At 59.1% G+C, this 20,548-nt stretch overlaps 1 protein-coding gene across 4 annotated transcripts in view; it reads right to left on the bottom strand.

Annotated features, from left to right (window-relative positions):
* Positions 1-20,548, bottom strand: part of HMCN2 (hemicentin 2) — a 149,405-nt gene that overhangs the window by 64,605 nt on the left and 64,252 nt on the right. For all 4 annotated transcript variants that reach the window (XM_057313385.1, XM_057313386.1, XM_048223413.2 and 1 more), the window contains 17 exons: positions 17,977-18,104; positions 16,061-16,315; positions 14,953-15,039; positions 11,228-11,422; positions 10,550-10,680; positions 10,087-10,234; positions 9,587-9,713; positions 8,034-8,188; positions 6,879-7,157; positions 5,178-5,459; positions 4,407-4,515; positions 4,043-4,212; positions 3,030-3,184; positions 2,542-2,638; positions 1,994-2,089; positions 1,074-1,250; positions 286-443 (listed from right to left, as the gene is read on the bottom strand). In XM_057313385.1, the coding sequence (XP_057169368.1) occupies positions 286-443; positions 1,074-1,250; positions 1,994-2,089; positions 2,542-2,638; positions 3,030-3,184; positions 4,043-4,212; positions 4,407-4,515; positions 5,178-5,459; positions 6,879-7,157; positions 8,034-8,188; positions 9,587-9,713; positions 10,087-10,234; positions 10,550-10,680; positions 11,228-11,422; positions 14,953-15,039; positions 16,061-16,315; positions 17,977-18,104 (2,749 nt within the window). The remainder of the gene's footprint in view (positions 1-285; positions 444-1,073; positions 1,251-1,993; positions 2,090-2,541; positions 2,639-3,029; positions 3,185-4,042; positions 4,213-4,406; positions 4,516-5,177; positions 5,460-6,878; positions 7,158-8,033; positions 8,189-9,586; positions 9,714-10,086; positions 10,235-10,549; positions 10,681-11,227; positions 11,423-14,952; positions 15,040-16,060; positions 16,316-17,976; positions 18,105-20,548) is intronic.

Genomic DNA, 20,548 nt, shown 5'->3' with positions numbered 1-20,548 from the left:
TTCTCTCCCTCTCCCTCTGCCCCTCCTCCCCATGCGTGCTCTCTCTCAAATAAATAAATAAATCTTTTTTAAAATTACATGCAAAGCTCGTATTGGTGGCATCATTATGTTTCTGGAGACCATGCGGCTCTAGACACCCCATTTAGCAGCTCTCCTTCCTCCCTCCAGCGAACTGTCCTTGGCAGCCCGCTTCTCCCTCACCCTGGAGCTCCCAGGGCCTGACCTCTGCTCCTAACACCTACTGAGGCACCAGGGAGGAGAGCCAGGGCTGCCCAGCCTGCTGACCTGGAGGCCCGAGGCCCCTGCAGTGGACACGGGGTTTCCATCCTTCAGCCATATCAGCGTGGGGCTGGGGGCTCCGGTGGCATTACAGGTCAGCCGGACCGGAGCGTTGAGCAGCACGGGGCCTGGCAGGCTGGGCGGCAATGTGATGCGTGGAGGCACTGCAGGTGGGGGTGACACAGGGCACAGGGTGAGCCCCACTGAGGGCAAAGCCGGCAGGGCCCCGGTTAGGAGAGCCCACAGAACACACAGCCACAAACAGAAGTGCGGGGACTGCCACTCCCAACAAGGGTCCCTCACTCCACAGTTCCCAAGGTGTTCATCTCATCCTTACAATACCACCATGAGGCTTCTACAGATGGGATACTGGGAATCAGAGAGGGCAAGTCACCTGCCCAAGGCTGACCAGATAGAAAATGACAGAAATAGCACTTGAACTTGGGTCTTCTGGTCAGCATGAGGTCATTATTATGGGGATGGCGTGGGGTAACAAGGCTGAGGACCCCTGGGTAGGGTAGGTGGATGGATGGATGGATGGATGGATGGATAGATGGACGGATGATGGATGGACAGAGAGACAGATGGTGGGTGGATAGAGAGATGATGGATGAAGGATGAATGATGGATGGATGAATGATGGATGGATGGATGGAAGGAGAGACGATAGGTGGATGGATGGATGGATGGATGGATGGATGGGTGGATGGATGGATGGATGAACAGACTGGCAGAGAAATGAATGGAGGGACAACTTTTTGGAGAAAGACCCCTTTAGTCCCAGGGCAGCTCACCATTGACCCGCAGCCCAAACTGCAGCTCTGTGCTGCCTGCCACGTTGGACGCCACGCAGCGGTAACTCCCGGCATCAGAAAATCGTGCCCGCTCAATGCGGATAACTCTCCCGTCAGCTGACACCGTCACTCCCTTCCGGGCAGAGACAGGCTGGTGGCCCTTGAACCAGGACATATCTGGGGAAAAGAAGAGAGGTGCAAGCAGTCCGGCCAGCCCTTCAGACTGCTCCTGGGTAATAAGCATCTACAAAGGGCTTTCGGGGGGGGTGCACAGGGCGAGCCTTTATTTCAGGCACTGGAGCAAGCCGGTGTTCTCAAAAAAGAAGGCTGGGGTGGAACAGGGCAGTGTTGTCTGAGACAGGACACTGGCAGAGGGGACGTTCCCTGGGATGGAGGCTGGGGTAGCCAGGAGCGAGGAGAGTCAAAGCCAGCCCGACCCGCCTCACCTCTCCCTGCCAGGAAACCATCTTTAGAGGGAAACATGCCGCATTCTAAATCAGCACCCTTGTAAGCATGGGCCTTACATCCTGCCAGCGCCCACCCCGTCGGCCGAACACTCACACCTAGCTCCGAGCGCCTGGCCTTTCCCCAGCGGCTGGTCTAGAGAAGAGCCCCAGACAGACAACAACTCAGAGATCCTGGTCCCGGGCCCAGGCCCCAGGCCATCCTGTGAGATTGCAAACTCTGAACAGAAGCCCCCTGCACGCTGGCTTTAGATACCAGTGCAAAAGCTCTGGGCCCTGGCAGTGACTGGCATATTGAGAAGGAAGCAAGGAAAGTTGAGAAATAGGGGGAAAGCCTACTGAGTGCTTGCTGTTCCGTCCACAGCCCAAGCGGTGCCTGGGGCACCGGCCAGCCTCATTAGATGGGGAGCTTGGGCCAGCTGGAGACGGCTTGCAGCCCAGAGGAGGGGGTCTTACCAGGAGGGGGCACGCCCGAAGCCAGACACTCCAAGGTTACTGAGGCATTTTCCAGCACTGCCTTGTTCAGCGGGCCCGGCTCAATGTTGGGGGGCACTGGGGAGACAAGGAGAGCCCTGACTTGGTGGATGAGGGCTCCGGCAGCTCATCCCAGCCATCCCTGATGTCCCTCCCCAGCCTTCCCGAAGGGTCTGGGCAATAAAAGCCCCGAATGGCTCATGTCCTCTGAGGCAGGAACCCCACTCCTGAACCGGCACAAGAACAAGGCATTGGGCTGCGATCTTTACGGAAGGGGCACAACGGGGACAACCCCATCACCCAGCTCTGCTGGGACAGCTGACAGCTGGTATGGTGGAAAGTGACAAGTCCAGAGGTTTGCCAAGCACGCAAGGACGTAGATGAACCCAAGAATGAATAAGACAAGCAAAAGCTGAGTATGAATGCAGACAAGGACATGCTGTTTTTAAAATCCCATCCCCGCCTGAAACCGCAGGGCAGCCCCGGGGGCGCTCGCGGGATCACCCACCATCCAGCACCCTTGTCCTCACCCAACACCTTGAGAGCCACGTCCCTTTTGCTCTCGCCAGCCAGGCTAGTGGCAGTGCAAGTGTAGACGCCTTCATCCCTCAGGTCCACCTTCTCGATCTGGGGGGGGGGGGGGGGGTGGTGGCAGAGTGTGTGCCGTGGGGACACAGGGCCCCAAACTGGAGGGTGGTCAGGGAGATGCTGGGACGTGGGGAGCAGCCCGGTTGCTGCAGACCCCAGGGGCGGGAGAAAGGAGTCAAGGGGACAGTTCGGCTCTGGGGGTGGAGTTCTAAGCTCTGCATTTGGATTCCAGGGATACTTCCCTTCCCCCCACTATGTCCCTCTGATAGCTGAAGCCACCTAGGACCCCCTCCCCTCCTCAGGCCCACCACGCAGCCCTCATCCTGCCCCCAGGCTGCCAGGACCCCCCTTGGGATCACCAGAACCTCTAAAAAGCAGCCCCTCCACCTGTGTCCAGTTGCCCCACCAGCCCTGGGGCCCCTGAACGTACCTGCAGTTTCCCCCGCAAGGCTGCCAGGGCCACCCCATCCTTCCACCAGCGGAGACTTGGGGTGGGTACCCCAGTCCCCACACATTGGAGGGTCACAGGCTGCAGGAAAGGGACTGTGATATTGTCGCCCCCAACGATGGCCACCTGTGGGAGCTCTGGGCAGGCGGAGAGGCAGGGAGGGCCCAGGTCAGGGTCAGGAGGGGTGCAGTGAGCACCCAGCCATCCCCTCAATGCCTGGGGAGTAGGGAATGTCCTTAGAGGGCCAGCCTCTGGCCTCCATCCTCTCAACAGACGCTTGGCTTATGGGGAGAGCACCAGACCAGGAGCCAGCAGAGCAGGTCTTCCCCTTTAAAATTCTCCTACCCATCCATTCACCCATCCATGTGTTCATCGAGCTTCTATTCTGTACCAGGCTCAGGGGTATAGCAGAGAACAGTGGTATAGTGCTGCCCTCCCAGAGCTCCCAGAGCTGGGCAGGGGACATGGACAACCCAACAGGCAATTTTAATACAGTGGGTGGTAGGCTATGGCCACGGCAGGCTAGCTAGTGCAGATTAGAACCACAGTGGGATCAAGGAGGGCTTCCTGGAGGAAGGGGTGCTTTAGGACAAACCTGAAAGATAGGGAGGTGCTAGACAGTCGAAGAGGAAGGAGAATGTTCCAGGCAGAGGAAACAGTATTTGCAGGCTTGGAGGTGGGAAAGCTGATATATTTAAGAATTGAATGAAGTTCGGCACGGTCAACACAAAGAGGGCGAGTGAAGAGAGGGTGGGCTGGGGAGGGGAGTGAGGGCCTGTGGACAGGACGTGTGACAAGTATGGAAGCAGCTGAGGCCAGCCTCTCACACCTGAGTCTCTTTGGGGAGCTGGAAAGTCCGCCGAGAAACACTGTCTAGAGAAGACCAGCCCTGGGCCCTTCCTTCATCCACCAGGCCGACCGTCAGGCACAGATGGCCATGACCCCCTGGCTCTGCCCCCCCCCCCCCGTAGCTCAGGCTGCCCACACCCCCTCACCGTGCACGGACAGCTCCACCTCAGCCCCGGTGGTGCCCGCCTCGTTGGTGGCCTGGCAGGCGAAGAGGCCCGCGTGGTCCAGTTCCACGTGGTTGATGCGCAGCGTGGCCCCCCGTGAGGCCACCTGCACCCCAGCCAGCTCCTCGGCTGGGCGGCCATTCTGCAGCCATCTGAGGGGGGTGGGGAGGGGGACATGTCGGTCAGCCTGAGGCCAGGGAAGCCAGGGTAGGCAGGATCTCCCAGGCTCTGCGGCCTCCTTCATATTCCCAGGAAGGGGGAGTGTCTCCCATCCCCACCAACTCCCCCAGCACGCAGTCTCTGCCTGCCCCCACCCCAGCCCTGGCCTCCACCGCCCCATACGCACTGGAGAGTAGGCACGGGGGAGCCAGAGGCCTGGCAGGGAAGTTCCAGGGGCTGTCCCACGAGGGCGGTCACCTGGCCTGAGCCTTCAGCCACCAGGAGCTGTGGGGGCACTGGGGACAGGACCCACAATTGGGTGTTTGGAGCTGAGCAAACCCAAGTCCCCAGCACCTTCCGAGCAAGACCCAAACCTCACCCTTCAAGTCCCCTAGGAGGCCTTCCGGGACCAGAGAGTGAGTGGCCCTTCTGGTCTCCCCACAGGCTCGGCCTGTATATTAAATATCTGTCTCCCCACCAGACTGAGGCCTCGGGAGTCTCGTCTGCCTCGTTCTCTGCTTTCTCTCCAATACCACATGGGCCTGGCCCAGAGGTGATGCCTGAGAAATGTCTGTCAAATGGAAGAAAGCAGGCAAAGACCCACCCCACCCTGGAACCAGGGCCCACAGCCTAGCTTTGGGCCTCAGGGAGTCCTTGACAAATGTCTGGCCCGTCGGCCAGGCACATCTGGAAGGCAGAGTGGGGTCCTGTCCCAAGTGACCTGGCTCGGGGTCCCGAGCAGGAAGAGAAAGCATGATCCTGGGGCTCAACCCCGCCCCCTCACGGCTCTGCAGGACCTCCAGCCCAGATCTGTGTGTTCATCTGTCTTGTGCAATATGGGGACACTGGGCCTTCACCACCTTGTGTCCCCGCAGGGGCTGCAGGGACCCACACACAGTGTGTATAGGAAGAGCAGTCCACAGCCCAGGTGACTCAGAGGGGACAGTCCCTGGCTTACCCTGCACTTCCACGGAATACTGCAGCACAGCCTCCCCAGCGGGGCTGCTGGCCACGCAGCTGTATTGGCCTCCGGACGCCTCCCCCAGGCTCTCCAGGCTCAGCACGCTGCCTCCCGCTTCCAGCCACGTCTCGTTGCTCTCTGCCACGGGCAGCCCCTCGTGGTGCCAGGAGAGGGTGGGGAGTGGATGGCCTCTGGCCACACACTCCAGAGCCAAGGGCCTCCCAGCCACAGCCTTCACCACATGAGGCCCTCCTCCAGAGCCCTCGATGGTGGGCGGGACTAGGGAAGAAGCAGGGGGCTGCTCAGGACCAGAGGGGGACACCTGTCTGCTCCCCGCCCAGCAGACCAGCGCAGGCCCCTCGCACTGCCTGCTCCTGCTTCCCTGGCTGGAAGCATTCTCTCCCTCCGTCCCTGGGCTGCATCCCTCCCCCCACACTGCTTGCCTCTTCACTCCATCCCTGTCACCCCTGCGAGCTCCCCTGGCACAGAACAAGAGCTTGTCTGTGTGTGCCTCTGTGTCTGCACACAGTAGGTCTCTATTTCTGCAGAACTCAAAGTGATGGGCTCCCCAGGGCCTGAGACCAGAACCGCTGCTCCTTCAGGAACCTTCCCTGGTCTGAGGAAGTGGATGCCTGGGGCAGGCCGAGCCCAGAGGGCCTGGTCTGTGGGGGTTCAGCCCTCAATGGCCAAGGGGGTAGCCAGAGGGGGACTTCTCTCTTCCCTCTGGAAGGGCCCCCCGTTGCAGAGACCATGGAGCCATCGCCAGAGGGCATGAGGACATGACTGCCTGGGATGAGCTTCTCAGTCTTGTCTGGGTCACAAGCCCCTTTGAAAATTGTATGAAAATGCCTTTTCCACTCCATTTCCAGGAGGTCCCCCGACCCCCAAAGGAGAGGCCCTGAGATGGCAGCTGGGTGCATCGTCAGACGCTGTTGGTGAGCCCCACACAGCCCAGCTTCCCTTCAGGACCCCCGTGGCTCCAGCCCCCAAGCCCTCCTCATCTTCGGGGGCCAGAGCTCTGGAGCTGAGTCTTCTCAAGGGGACAGGATGACCCCACCGGTCTACATTCTGGGTCTCAAACTTCACCTGCTCAGACTCCATCGCTGCCCACCCACACTCAGTTTTTCCTCCCCTCAGAGCCCAGCCCCTCAAGGTGGGTCTACACCCAGGTAAACAGCACAAGATATACATTCAGACCCCGGTCCACACACCATGAATCAGGTCGCATCACCTCCTAGCAAGTGACCCGCGGCCAGCCTCTCACCCCAGAATCCCCTGCACGCATGGGTAAGTGGGAGACAGGGAGACAAGGGCCCAAGCCCCTGAGCCCTGATGAAATGAGCTGATGCTGTGAAAAGCCCCAGGGGCCCCGGCTCACAGTGAGCGATTAATGAAGAGCAGTTAATTATTCACTGAAGAGCACTGGAAAGCGCTAACCCCAGAGCGAAATGTGCATTCTCCCCTTGACTCTGCCTGGGCCCCCAGACAGGCCCTTCCATCCCCGGGCCTCAGCAGCCTCCCTGTCTGAGTGAGGGAAGCTGGATAAGCCAAGATGGCCATTCTCCCCAGGGAACTCTAGTCTTATTATCCTGGGCCTCTGGCCACTCCCCCTCGGCGACTATTGAAGACAGGCCCACCCCCACCCCGGCACTGCCCACCCCAGCTGACTGCTGCTCAGGGCAACCCCTGGCCGCTCACCATAAACCTCCAGCCTGGTGCTCTTCTCTGTGACCCCCACGGGGTTGCTGGCCTGGCAGGTGTAGGTGCCGGCATCCACGCCCCGGGCCCTCGCCAGCTGCAGCTGCCGGCCTCCCCTGGTGTAGACAGCTTCAGTGCTGCGTGGGAGGGAGGCCCCATCCTTGAACCATGTGATGTCAGGAGCAGGCACTCCTCGGGCCTCACACAAGAACCGCACCGGGCGGCCCTCCATGACGGCCACCTCACTCGTCTCGTTGGAGCCCCAGATGGTGGGAGGCGCTGAGAAGGACAACGGGGAGTGCTGGTCACAGGGAGCCTCCCCAAGGTGGCTGGTGTCCCAACCCCAGAGTGGTAATCACATGCCCGTGGCCCACAAGCTCTTCACGTGTCACTGGCTCCTACCGCGAGGTGTGGAATGCATGGGGCATGGGGATAGAAGAGGGCCTGGGGACAGATGGGGACAGGCCTCTCGGGACCTGCTGATGTGGGACCCGGTCATCACAAGAGGTGTGGAGTTGCCAGAGGAACCACAGGTCTGGGCTCTGGACCCACTCTGCCTCTAACTCCCTGCATGACCGGGCACAGGTCACTTCCCCTCTCTGGCTCTCAGTCTCCAAAATCAGGGGTTCACCACTGGTGACACCCACGGTGGTCCTGGGGCCGTGTGGGCACAGCATGAAATAGCACTGCATTTCAGGACTGAACAGCTCCGCCCTTCCCAAACTCCTTCCAGCCTGATTACAACAAAGGGAAAGGCGGGGTTTGGCGGTAGACTGTATAGGTAACCCTTCTAGTACTTTCTGTATCAGCGCTCTCTTGCTGCTTTTGTTTTCACAGCTTCTTCCCTGAAGGCCAGGTGGCCCTGGTTTCCCACTTACAGTTGAGATATTAAATATCCTTTTAAATAAGTATTTTTCCATGTAAGACGAGGGACTCGACTTAAAGAAACGATCATTCTGAGCAGGATCAGGAATAGGAAAGCTGTAAAGCTGGGGTTGGGGACAATGGGATTTGGGACCGCTGGGCCAGATTCCCTATCCCTCCCCCCAGCCTTACTGGCCCAGAAGACTCCTCCTCCCCTCTCTGTCCCGTCCTCCCTCCATGCAGCAGGCAGCCGAGGCTGGGGGGGGGGGGGGGTCGTGGGGGACAGCTCACCCTGCATTCTGAGCTGGAAGTCCTTGGCCTGCTGGCCGGCGGGGCTGAAGGCCACACACTGGTACCGTCCCTCGTCCCCCAGGTGACTGCTGGTGATTCTGAGAACCTGGCCGTCTTCCTGGAGCTGGACTCGAGGGTCTCCTGGGAGGACGGGCCTGGCAGGGCGGTCATGAGAACACCAGCAGTTAGGGCTGGGCTGCGCAGAGGGGGGCCTGCCACTGGTGAAAAGCGATGTCACTGGAGAGGTGCCCGTCCACCGAGGAATGCCTACAGTGGAATGTTGCTCGGCCATGAAAAGACACGAAGTGCAGGCGCACCTCACGTTTTTATGCAGTGCAGATACTGTGTTTCTTACACATTGACATTTTGGGGCAAACCTGCATCGAGCCAGCCTGTTGGCACCATTCTTCCAATGGCACTGGCTTACTTCGTGTCTCCATGTCACGATTTCGGCCATTCTCACACTATTTCAAACTCCCTCATTATTATTATATTTGTTGAGCTGTGATTTGTAACATCTATTTGTTACGCGTGATGACGACTCGCTGAGAGCTCAGATGATGGCTAGCACTTTCTAGCAATCAGCTATTTTTTTTAAAACATCTTATTTTTTTTGTGTTTTATTTTTAAAGATTTTATTAATTTATTTGACAGAGAAAGAGAGCACAAGTAGCCAGAGCAGCAGGCAGAGGGAGGGGGAGAAGCAGGCTCCCCGCTGAGCAAGGAGCCCGACACAGGGCTCGATCCCAGGACCCCGGGACCATGCCCTGAGCCAAAGGCAGATGCTTAACCCACTGAGCCACCCAGGCGCCCCAAGGAGGCACATTGTTTTTTAGACACAATACTGTTGCATGTTCAACAGACCGCAGTGGAGTGTCACGTGACTTTCGTGCGCGCTGGGAAACCAACAAATTCATTTGATTCGCTTTATTGCCAGATTTGCTCTCTTGCGGTGGTTTGGAGCCGAAGGTGTGGCATCTCTGAGATGTGCCTGAACCCGTCCCTGCTCTAGCATGGAAGAACCCCCAAGAACTGTGTGTTACGTTAGAGACGCCGGGCACAAAAGGACACGTACTATATGACTGCATGGAATTTATCTGAAGTACAGGCAAATCTATAGAGAGAAAGCAGACTAGTGGTTGCCGGGGGCTGATGGGTATGGGGTCCCCTCTTGGGACAATGAAATGTTCTGGTAACTAGAGAGAGGCGACCGATGGTGTGCCCCACTATGTGTGTACTAAATACTAGTGACGTGTGCACTTCAGAATGGTTGATTTTATATTTTGTTGTGAATTCTACCTAAAAACAAAAACAAAAACAAAAAGTTTACAACAAAAAGCAAGACTGGCTAAGTAATGAGAAAATCCTGCCGGGGGGGGAGAGAGGAGTGTCCCCTGAGTCACGGCAGGTGGGGGCGGGAGGTGTCCCATGCTGCCCTCTGCTGCCTGGGTCCTGGGGGGCACACGTGATGCTGGTCAAGCTTCCTTGCTGAGTTCGCCCTCCCAAAGGCCCCCCTCCACCATGCCATGCCATCCACCGGGAAGACCACTCACTGCCCGTCCTTGGTCCATTCCACCTGGGGCGCGGGGACCCCCGAGGTCCAGCACTCCAGCTCCACCTTTGCACCAGCCAGACCCAGCACCTCCTGGGCAGCCCCGGCTCCCAGCACGGAAGGAGGGACTGGGGGGCGAGGGGCAGAGGGGTGACAACTCTTCAAATCCTGCACAGGCAAAGGCCCTGTGGTGGGCCTTCATCTGCGCGGATCTGCAGACTGCTGCACACTTCCCTCCCCATCTGTCCTTCCCTTGAAGATCTCCGGCTGGATTGGGACCCCGCTCTGTACCTTCTCAGCTCCTGATATGACTTTTTTGTAGCACGTAACACAACACTAATTACAGGGTTAATCATGTGACTGTCTAATGTCTGTCCCGAGAGCTCTGTGAGGACAGGGACGGGGTCTGTTGTGGGCCCCTCTGTGACCCTGACACTCAGCAGTCGAAGTCCCCCTCCTCCCCAGCCCCCACAAAAGGGTAGGGGCTCAGGCCTCACTCACTGAGCACGAGGAGATCGAAGTCCCTCTGGGCAGTCCCAGCCTGGTTCTCCGCCCGGCAGGAATAGAGGCCAGAATCACCCTCCTGGATCCTGGGAAAGTGGAGGGCCCGGGGCTTGTCCAGGAGTCGGTAATGGCCCGTCTCAGGGATCTGGGCAGGAGAGGTCAGATGGAACTGGTGAGAGGGATCTGGCCACTCCCCAGCATCAGCAGTAAGAACCTGAGGCCCAGAGAGCCAGTCGGTGACTTGGAAACTGGGGCTTCTGACTCCCAAAAGTGCCATGCCCCCTCCACCATGCAGCCCCCCAGGGTTCTTTGTGGGAACGCAGTCCTCCACTGCCCAGTGCATTACCCAGAGCACCTGTCACATCTCCTTGCCACAACCGGCACATGCAGGAACCCATCCAGAAGGTCCATACCCTATCCAAATCCCACCCACAGCCCAGCCCCTCCAGAGGACACCCACCGGCTGCCCATCCTTGAACCACACAATCTCAGGGGCTGGAAAGCCATTCGCGTCACACTCCAAAGTCAGGGACTGCCCGGCCATGCCTGACAGGTTGGCCCTGCGCCCGTCTTCCCGGATGCTAGGGGGCACTTGGGAGCAAAGAGAAGCAGAGAAGCTGTCCCCTCCCTGGAGAGCCACAGCTACCCAGACCCCTTCTGGGCTGCTCTTCCTGGCCTGGACAGGCAGTCCCAACTCCTGCCCTTCCCCAGATTCTGGGGTCCCAGGATGCCCACCGCAGTCCCTGATCTGGCCACCAGGAGCCATGTGGACCTGGGAATGCCTCAGCAGCCCACACTGGGACCCACGTGCCCCCCTAGTCCCTGAGCACTGTGCCACTTTCTCTAACATTCGGCTTTGCAAGAGGCCGGAGCCCCCAGATCTATCTGGTTCTACTTACAACCTGTTGTCATGGTCACCTGGGAAGGACCCCCGAGTTGTATTCTCTGAAGGTGGGGCCTGGTATATCTTTGAAACAAACTTCCCAGGCAAGTCATTAAATAGCAAGCCAGGGTGGCTCGCAGCCTGCCCCACCGTGAGCTCTTGGGCCCTGGGGAGATGGTGCCGTCGCACCTGGGCGTCCTGGGTGCCACTGGGAGGTGTGTACAAGCCATCCCCTACTCTGAGGTCCCTGCTTACCATAGACCACCAGCTTGGCTCTCCTGGACGTGGAGCCTGCCTCATTGGTGGCCTGGCACTCATAGTCTCCGCTGTCAGAGGGAGAAACTGAGGCCAGGAACAGGGAGCCGTCATCCAGCACCTCCAGGCCCGGCCGGCCACGCAGGGGCTCTGAGGATGGGCCCTTCCGCCATGTGACCTGTGGCTTGGGCGTCCCTGGCAGGGCACATGGAGTCATCAGCATGAGCACCCTGTCCTCTTTCCCCTCTGCACCCACGTTCCCCGCCTTGCGCAGATGTCGCTGACCCTCCAGCAGTGATTCCAAGCACCTCCCAGGCTGGCAGGAGCAGCTCCCACCTGCTGCAGGCCCACTGGTCTCCCGGGCCCCCGAGTGCCACAGGCAAGGGCCCAGAGCCCTCTTCCCGGTTCCCTTCTCAAAGAGGTCCCATCATTTAGAATCATACCCCAGCCCCATTAGCTGCCCCGCGCTCCTTTCTGCCAATCACCCCCAACTTTCTACCACGCACAGGATGTCTTTACTTCGATTTCTTTTGTCTACCACCCACCTCCCCCACAAGGGCCAGGGTCTTTGCTGCAAGCCCAGGGCGCGGCACCCAGGGGGCACTAAATGAATGAGCGAGCCTGCTGTGCTCGGCACCTGGTCCGAGCGTGAAGATTGGGCTGGGCAGCTGTCCCCGCCACAGGCACGGGGCCTGGCACTGCTGGCCACAACCCCCCCAGCCCCACCGTGAGCCCCACAATCGCCCTGGACTCCGTTCTCGGACACTGCTTACGCTGCACTGCCCAAGGTCCAGCTCTGCTACCAGGCTGCGGGCTCACGTGGCCTGGCGCACAGACGATATGGAATACACGGCTGCCCCCCTGGGGCCGGGCGCACCGTGGTGTCCTCTGATCGATGTTGCGGGGATGACCCGGCCTCCCGAGCGGCACACACACCTGGTAGGCAGCGGTGCCCGGTGGTCACAGCGGAGCTGGGGTCACACGTGCCTCCACCCTGCTAACGTGCTGGATGACGTCAGGACAAAAGCCCTCACCTGTCCCCTTCTTCCCCGGCGCCACGTAGGAGGGGGGCACTCCCCAAACTCCGAGAATAGCACGCTCCCACCTCCGTCACTCCCCTCCCTCACGGCCAGCATTGGTCACTGGGACCCCCAGTGCAGGCGAATCCACGTGGGCTAACTCAAAGCCCCATGCTCGCTCTCTCTGTAGACACGAGCTCTCCCGCCTCGCTCGCTCGTTTATCCTCAGCCGCGGGAGGAAGGGGTAGGCCCCCCGTTGGACGGGCACGGACCTGGCACAGCCAAGGCATCCTAGGGGTCATCTCCTTCTGGAGGGTCCCCGGCCCACCCCCTGCACCGACCGCTCTGCCTGCAGTTCTGGGACTCTGCCTGTCACCCTGAGGGCAAGGAGGGTCGTTGCCCACCCACGCGCGTCACACTCCGTGCCTGCCCGAGAGCCCGCCGGAGCCTCCCACTGCCGGGGGACTTGCTCCCCACTGTGCGCACGAGCGCGCCACACCACGTGCACGCGCCACACCGCGCGCATGCGCACACATACACATATACACACCACACACACAACATACACACATACACACACACACCACACACATACATACACAACACACACACCACACAACACAACGTCTACAACACACACACACCACACACACACCACACACACAAAACCACACACACATCACACACACAACATACATATGCAACACACATGCACACATATACATACACACCACCTGTAAACACGCACCACGCCACACACACCACACACATAGCACAACATATGCACATGCGTATGTACACACCACATATACACACCACCCAGACACACATACCACACACACATACCACACATACATTTACACATACACAACACACACACCACACACCACAACGTCTACACCACACACACAAACACCACACCACACACACACCCCATGCCACACACATACACTCTAGCACATACACACCACACACATATCTACCACACACCACACACACTCCACAGCACACGATGCCCCTCCCAGCTCCTCAGTTTTTCCAGAGAGGCCCACACCACTCCCGTCCTCCCACCACGCCAGGGCCCAGGACTTCAGAGCTGCTGACCTGGAGGGACATTGAGTTTTGAACCCTGGAACTTTTTTATTAAATGCAAAACATCTAACCCCTTGATGAGCTCCAAGCACAGAACCGCCCAGGGAAGACCCCAGGGCACTCAGAACTGTCGTGAAAATCACCTCCCCACTCCTGTTTCACAGGGGCCAAGAGAGGAGAAATGATGTGTCCCAAATCACCAGCAAGGCAGCAGCCAGGCTCCTGGCCTTCCCGTCCCACCCCACAAGGAGCAGGCGGGTGGTGTCACCCACCGCAGGTACCAGGGCTCCCGCATTCCAGGCACTGGGCTTGGCACTTTCTCCTTGGCCCTCCGAGCCCAAGGTCACACAGCTGGTGAATGCCGGCGCCCAACACTGCCCGCCAGGCAGCTCCCTGCTTGAAAGGAAGAAGGCCAAGGGCAGCCTGGGGCGCAAGTGCTGTTTATCAGATCAGAGGGGGCTCGGGTTATGCTGATTCAGCTGAAGTCTGGCCCAGAGGACAGGCTGCTGACTGACCACGGATGATGAGGGCACCCGGGGCAGGCAGGCCACTGGCTGGGTCCACCCCTGCCTCCCACCTCCCCTGACTGCATAATGGCTGCTTGCTGTGACCAGAGACGGGCACAAGGTGGCGCCCTGGCCGAGGGTGGACCGTCACCCCTCCAGGTGGCGGGGTCTCAGAAAGGAGCCCAGGAAGTTCCCAGCGCTTCCACCCAGTGCCTGCCTCCTACCTGCCCCTCCCTCGGGCCTGTTCCAGGGACTTCCCTGGGCTCCTGGCACGAGAAGTGACGTGGAGACTAGAACCAGCTCTCCCGGCTCCTTCCAGACTTTTTGTAAGCTGCCACCTGCTCCTCAGACCCAGATGCCCAACCAAACACATTTCTCTGAGCCTCTACCGTGTGCCGGGCACGGTGCTGGGACCCGAAACTCCTGCTGTCCCCCTGAGCCCTCCTAGCCGTCCTGCATGGAGGAACCAGAACGACCCCACTGTACAGATGAGAAAACGGAGGCTCCGACAGAAGGTATAAACTGCCCCATAGTACCCGGCCTAGAGGGGGCCAAAGCAGGGTTTAGCATGGGGCAGCTGACCACGGAGGCGGCTATCTTGGCCCCACACTGTGCTGCTGCCCCCAACGGGGCCCCCAAAGGGCTAGTCTGCCTAGGGCCACGTGAATCCATCCTCTGCTAGGAAGTCTGGGGTGGGATTGAGGAGCAGCAGGGATCTCTGAGCCCCAGTCCCAGGACCTTCAGGCTGCCCGTGGCCGAGCTGTAGCATTCCTGGAGGGGCTGGGGCTTAAGGGGCACTCAGGACCAGAGTCAAACCGCACCACACATTGTGAGTCACCTCCTGGCTGTGTGACCTCTGACCAGTTGCTTAAACCCCTCTGGACCTAGATTGCCCCTTGTAAAAAAAAAAAAAAAAAAAAAAAAAGCGAACACTAATACCCACCCTGCAGGGTTGTCGATAGGATAAAATGCCTGGCATGGCCTGGCTGAGAGTGAAGACCCCCTAGCCCCCCATAACCCGTGGGCATTGCCCACAGTGTGTGACCCAGGGCGCTGACATGTAAGGGGCGCTCCTTCCCAGCCCAGCCCACCCTGGGCCCAGCATCACCTCGGGCCGGGCACGGCAGGCTGGCGTTCTCTCCGGCCACTCTCTCCAGCAGGCCGCTGGTCTCATCGGCCTCCCAGTGCGGCGGCTCTGGGGGGAGACAACATGGCCATACTTACACCCAGGGCCAGTGGAGAACCCAGCCGGGCATAAGGCCCTCAGCCTCTGGGCCCCTGATGCTGACCCACCTCCCAGCGGGTGGTCCACAGAGAAGCCACCAGGCCACACAGACCCCAGGGGCTTGGGAGGTGGAGTCTGGCACCGTCCTGCCCTTCACTCCCCTCCAGCTGCAGCTGCCCCGGTTTGTTTTAATTTTGAAATAGTGAGGGGCACCTGGGTGGCTCAGCTGGTTGACTGATTCTTGATTCCGGCTCCGGTTGTGATCTCAGGATGGTGGGATTGAGCCCCACATCGGGCTCTGCACTCAGCACGGAGTCTGCTTGTCCCTCTCCCTCTGCTCCTCCCACCTCCCTCTCTTAAATAAATAAAATCTCTATTTATTTTTTAAAAGATTTTATTTATTTATATGAGAGAGAGAGAGAGAAAGAGCACAAGCAGAGGCAGAGGGAGAAGCAGACTCCCTGCTGAGCTGGGAGCCCGATGCGGGGCTCGATCCCAGGACCCTGAGATCATGACCTGAGCCAAAGGCAGACGCTTCACCATCTGAGGCACCCAGGCGTCCCATAAATAAAATCTTTTAAAAAGCCAAATTCATAATAGTGCAAACGAGGGACCACTGATCCAGACCTCTCCGGGCACCAGGGTACTTCACACACATTCTCTCACTGACTCCTCGCATATTATTGGGCCCATTTTCCAAGGGAGAATACTGAGGGTTACAGAGTGGAACTGACTGGCTTACAGTTGTCCAGCTGGAAGTGGACTAGAAGCCGAACCACGGTCAGGGCCCCTGCTCTTTGATCACGACCTCATGGAACCTTCCGTCCACACCAGAGGGCAGGGTACCCATCAGGCTCCCCCACACGGGACAGCCCCACGGCCTCAGGAGACTGGAGGCTGGGAGGAAGGCAGGGGTCACGCATCTCAGAAGCCCAGGCTGCTGTCGGGGGAGGTGGGGAGGGGTGAGTTCTGGGGTTCAGGGGAGACTCACCCAGCACCCGGAGCTCCAGCTCCCAGGTATCCACGCCGGCACTGTTGGAGGCCTCGCAGCGGTACAGCCCGGCGTCAGAGGTTTGGATGGCGGAGAAATGGACAGAGCCCTCGGGCCCCCCACCCTGCAGGGCCGCCCCGTCCTTGGACCAGTTCAGCTGGGGCTCCGGGGTGCCCTCGGCCACACAGTTCAGGTCCAGAATCTCTCCTGCCAGCACCTTCAGGACCCGCGGGCCTGGCTGTACCTGAGGGGGCACTGACAGGGCCCCGGGGAGGGGTGTCAGGTCACGGGGTCCCAGGTGGGGGTCGCAGAGCCCAGACCCACAGAGATGACCCGCCTGCCCTCCCTTCTGGATATCACCAACCAGAAGAAATCACCGTGGGGGGGGGGGCTAAGGCTGTCAGGAAAGAACAGCAGGACACCCCACGTGGACCCCCCCCAAAGTGAACAAAATCTGGCCTTTCACCTGAACACACGTGCTCTCACCACAAAATCGCTCCTCAGTGCTCGGCTGCTTTCTCCCCCCATCCACCTCCCCTATCCACCCCCCAACCCCCTCCTCCCCTCCCCCCACACCTCCACGTCCTCCCTCCCCTGGGCTGGGGAAGATGTAGGTACTCGTTTCTACCACATTTACATCTCCTCCATCGCATTCGGTCTTTCCTACAGGCAGGTGATACCGTGCCCATTTTGCAGATGAAGAAACTGAGGCTCGGAAGGGTTATGTGATTGACCAGAGTCACCCACTCCCTCAGCTGATAGGAGCTGGAGCCTGCCCGGCTCTGTTGGCCCAGGTCCCCCAGGGCCTCGATGTCCAGGAGCGCGAGCGTGCGCACGCCCCGCCCACCCCCACGCCAGCTGAAAACAATAACAGCTTTCCCTGTGCTGAGTGCCACTGTGCTCCCTCCCCTTCCGACAACCATGGGATGGGCATTACTGTGGCCCCCGATTCACGGAGGAGGAAACCAAGGCTCAGAGAGGCCAAGCGGCTGGCCAAGGTCACACAGCCGGTCAGCAGTGGAGGCAGGATTAAAATCCAGTCCTCCCAACTCTGAGGCCCTACTTGTCACCTCCCCCCCCCCGCCACGTCTCTCAGATGCTCATGCAAACCCACAGCAAAACTTTGACCCCCCCACCGAGCCTCAGCCCGCCCACCCGGGAAATGGGATGCTAGCTTAGATCAGGGGTCGCTTTTTCTGTAAAAGGCAAGAGAGTAAATCTTTCAGGCTTCCCAGGCCAGATGGTCTGTCTCTCAGCTACTCAACCAGCCACCGTGGCATGAAAGCAGCCACAGACCACATGCAAAGGAGCGTGTGAGGCCGTGCTCCAAGAAAGCTGGTTTTACGGACACCGAAATCTGAATCTCGTGTAATTTTCACATGTCGCAAAATATTATTTGGGGTTTTTCCCAATTAAAAATGTGGACACCGTTCTTCACTGGTGGGCCATATGAAACCAGGAAATGGGTCAGATGGGGTCCGAGGGCCAGAGCTGGCTGACTGCTGTCTTCAGTACTTCCCTGGAGCTTTGGGAGATGACAAGCTCCCTGTCTTTTTGGTGGAGCGACTCTACGGCTAGCTTCTGTGGGTGGGACCCAGACACCCAGGGGAATGTCCCTTCATGGGTCCCCCTCCTGACTTCTAAGTCCCCGCCGCCCTAGGCCTGCCCTGGGCCTTGTCCTCTGTTCTCAGGGCATCCCAACCAAAGGTACGGGGGAAGGGAGAAAGGGAATGAGGAGAGACACAGGGACTGGAGGGAGGTAGGATGCAGAGGTGAGGGGAGGAGACACTGGAGGGCTCCCATGAAGAGGTGACAGAGCCCAGCCTGCAGAAGGGGAAGGGCATGGAGAAGGCCTAAGAAACACAGAGGGAAGGATAGGGCCATGGGTGAGACCCAGGCCACCAGCACGGGCCTACCTTGCACCTGGAGGACGTAGCGCCGAGAGGCGGACCCTGCAGGGTTACTGGCTATGCATCTGTAGGGACCACTGTCACCCACCTGGGCCTGCGCCAGACGCAGGGAGCCTGACGGGAGGAGGCGGTGCCTGCAGGAGTGAGGGGCACTGGTGAGACCACAAACAACCCCATCCCCGCTGGAAGGACCTCAAGACCCAACTTGAACCAGCCACCTCCCCCAGGAAGCCTTCCCCCAGGAAGCCTGTGTCTACCGCCCACCCACCCTTCAGTCCTCCCCCTGCCCCGCCTCCACTTCCGGGCCTGGGCCAGGTCCCACCCAACTGGTCTAAGACATAAAGAGCACTGGACTACGAATCCACAGTGTGGGGTCGGGTCCATACTCCAAACTCTTCCTCGCTAGGTAAAACAAATCCCTTCCCCTCTTGGGGCCTCTGTTTCCTTATCTGGAAAATGGACATACTAAGAAGGCCTGTGTCTGGGGCTGGTGAACAGATTCCACGTGGAATCTTGGTCACTCCCCCTCATCTACTGCACGCCCTATCCTCAGGCAGGGGATGAGGCCCCCTTTGCTTGCCCTTCCCACGGCTTCCAGGGAGAAGCTGCCAGCCCAGAGGCCCTCTTCGGCTAAGTGCCAGGGCCGGCCAGACTCGGAATCCGGTGCTGTTTGGGGCTCTGTTGTCCAGCACTGGGCTGGGCCCTCTGGAGGAAGCCGTGGAGGCCACCCATCATTGCCCTCCCCAATCTGGCCCACCTTGCTAAAGTCACCCGGCCCCCATCCCAAACGGATCGGGGACCCCCGGCCAGACTCCTGCAGCTGGGCTGGACCCTAAGGGGCCCCTGCAGACATGATGTCACCAGCCCATATGTGCTGGCTCCGTGAAGCCCCTGTCCCCATAAATCGAGGAGGGCAGCTGCAGCCCTGGCCCCAGCTGGCCCCAATAGCAAGTGGCCAGCACGGGGGCGGGGGACCCCAAAGGCCAGCCCCTCAGGCTGTGCTCCTAGTATATAGCTCGGCTTGAGAGCCCCACAGGTCTGGGCCCCCCTCCCCTTTCTGCTGAGCCTTGGTTTCCTCCTCTGAACATGGAAGTGACAATAGTCCCCCTCTCCCAGGCAGCTGCGAGCAAAGTGCCGGGCATGCGCTACTCGAACAGGTCAACATCGCCAGCAACGGACTCTCTATGCAACTCGGGCTACTACTTTTGCCCTGCTGGGCCTCTGTCTCCCCAACTGTAAGGTGGGGTAATAAGCCCCCTGGACAGCAGTCACCTCCCACGGAGCACCCAGCAGCCACTTCGTGCAAGTTCTCTGAGGACAGCTGTAAGCGACACGCTGGGTGGTGGCCTCAGAGCCCTGGGACCGGGCCAGAACACCAGGGTCCAACCTTGTTCGGCCACACACTTGCTGTGTGAGGTTGATCTAGACATTTAACCTCTCTGTGCCTCCGTTGTCTCATTCCGGAAACTGAAGACAATAGTAGCGCTTAACCCTCACAGGGTCATTGAAAGAATGGAATGGCTTAATGCACTGCACGGTGCCCAGAGCAGAAAGGTACTCAGCGAAGGACAGCTGTTACCATGGTGATGACAGCGCATGCGCAAACAATATGCGATACAGTTTTGCATTGTTTAAAACATTCATATAAATGGCTTCACATGTATGTGTGTAGGTCTAAGTCATTCATCTTTCACTGCTGTATACTATTCCCCCGCGTGATCATAACACAATTCATGAACTTGTTCCTTTTTGGTGGACACTTAAATATTTAGATTTTTTTTCTTCCCTCCCTTCCTCCCTCCCCTCTCTCTCTCTCTTCCACCACCAGAGCTCTGCACATTCCGCTCTATGTGTCCTGCAGGCACGGGGGCAGGACTCCTGGGCCACGGCTCATACACTGTCAGCTCTCAGCGGCACCGACTGCCTCCCAGTGCCTTGCAGGGCTCAGCTTCTCATCAGAATCTCCTGGCTTCGTGTGAAACACGCAGATCCCCAGCCCCACCTTGAGACTCTGATGCGGGGTGGGGCAGGAGTGGGCGTTTTACCAAGGCCCTAGGAGGCTCTGAGGCAGGTGGTCAGGGAACCATCCCTTGGGACCACCGCCCAGGGACATGAGGAAGTGCCCCGACCTGGGGAGCAGCATGGCAGAGCAGACGGGAGCAAGGCTTTGGCAGCAAGTGGCCCCGTGTGAAGCAGCTGTCTGCTTCTTTCAGGCTGACCTAGGGTCAAGGACTCCATCTCCCTAAGACTGTGTCGTCATGTGGAGTCACAGTTGCTGGTGAACGTGAAGTGACATGAAGCCTCTGTGTCTGGGGCATAGTGAGTGTTCAGTCAACAACCACAGTGTCTGGGTTCTCATCGCCAGTCTCCAATCAGCTGGGCTGCCCTGAGCGCGTCGCTTAATCTTTCCAAGGGAGGAAAAACACCGCCTAGATCCTGATTCGTCCCAGTGACAGGGGAATGCCCCCCCCCCAGCCCATGGCACCACTTCCCTGGCTTGGTTTTTCTTATCTACAGTGGTTGTTTTTTTAATTAAATAATGTTGACATCCACCAACCAAATCATTTTGAGGCTGGAG

This window comes from Ursus arctos, unplaced genomic scaffold (assembly GCF_023065955.2).
Source record: "Ursus arctos isolate Adak ecotype North America unplaced genomic scaffold, UrsArc2.0 scaffold_18, whole genome shotgun sequence".
NCBI lineage: Eukaryota > Metazoa > Chordata > Mammalia > Carnivora > Ursidae > Ursus > Ursus arctos.
This window is presented reverse-complemented; position numbering and strand designations above follow the sequence as displayed.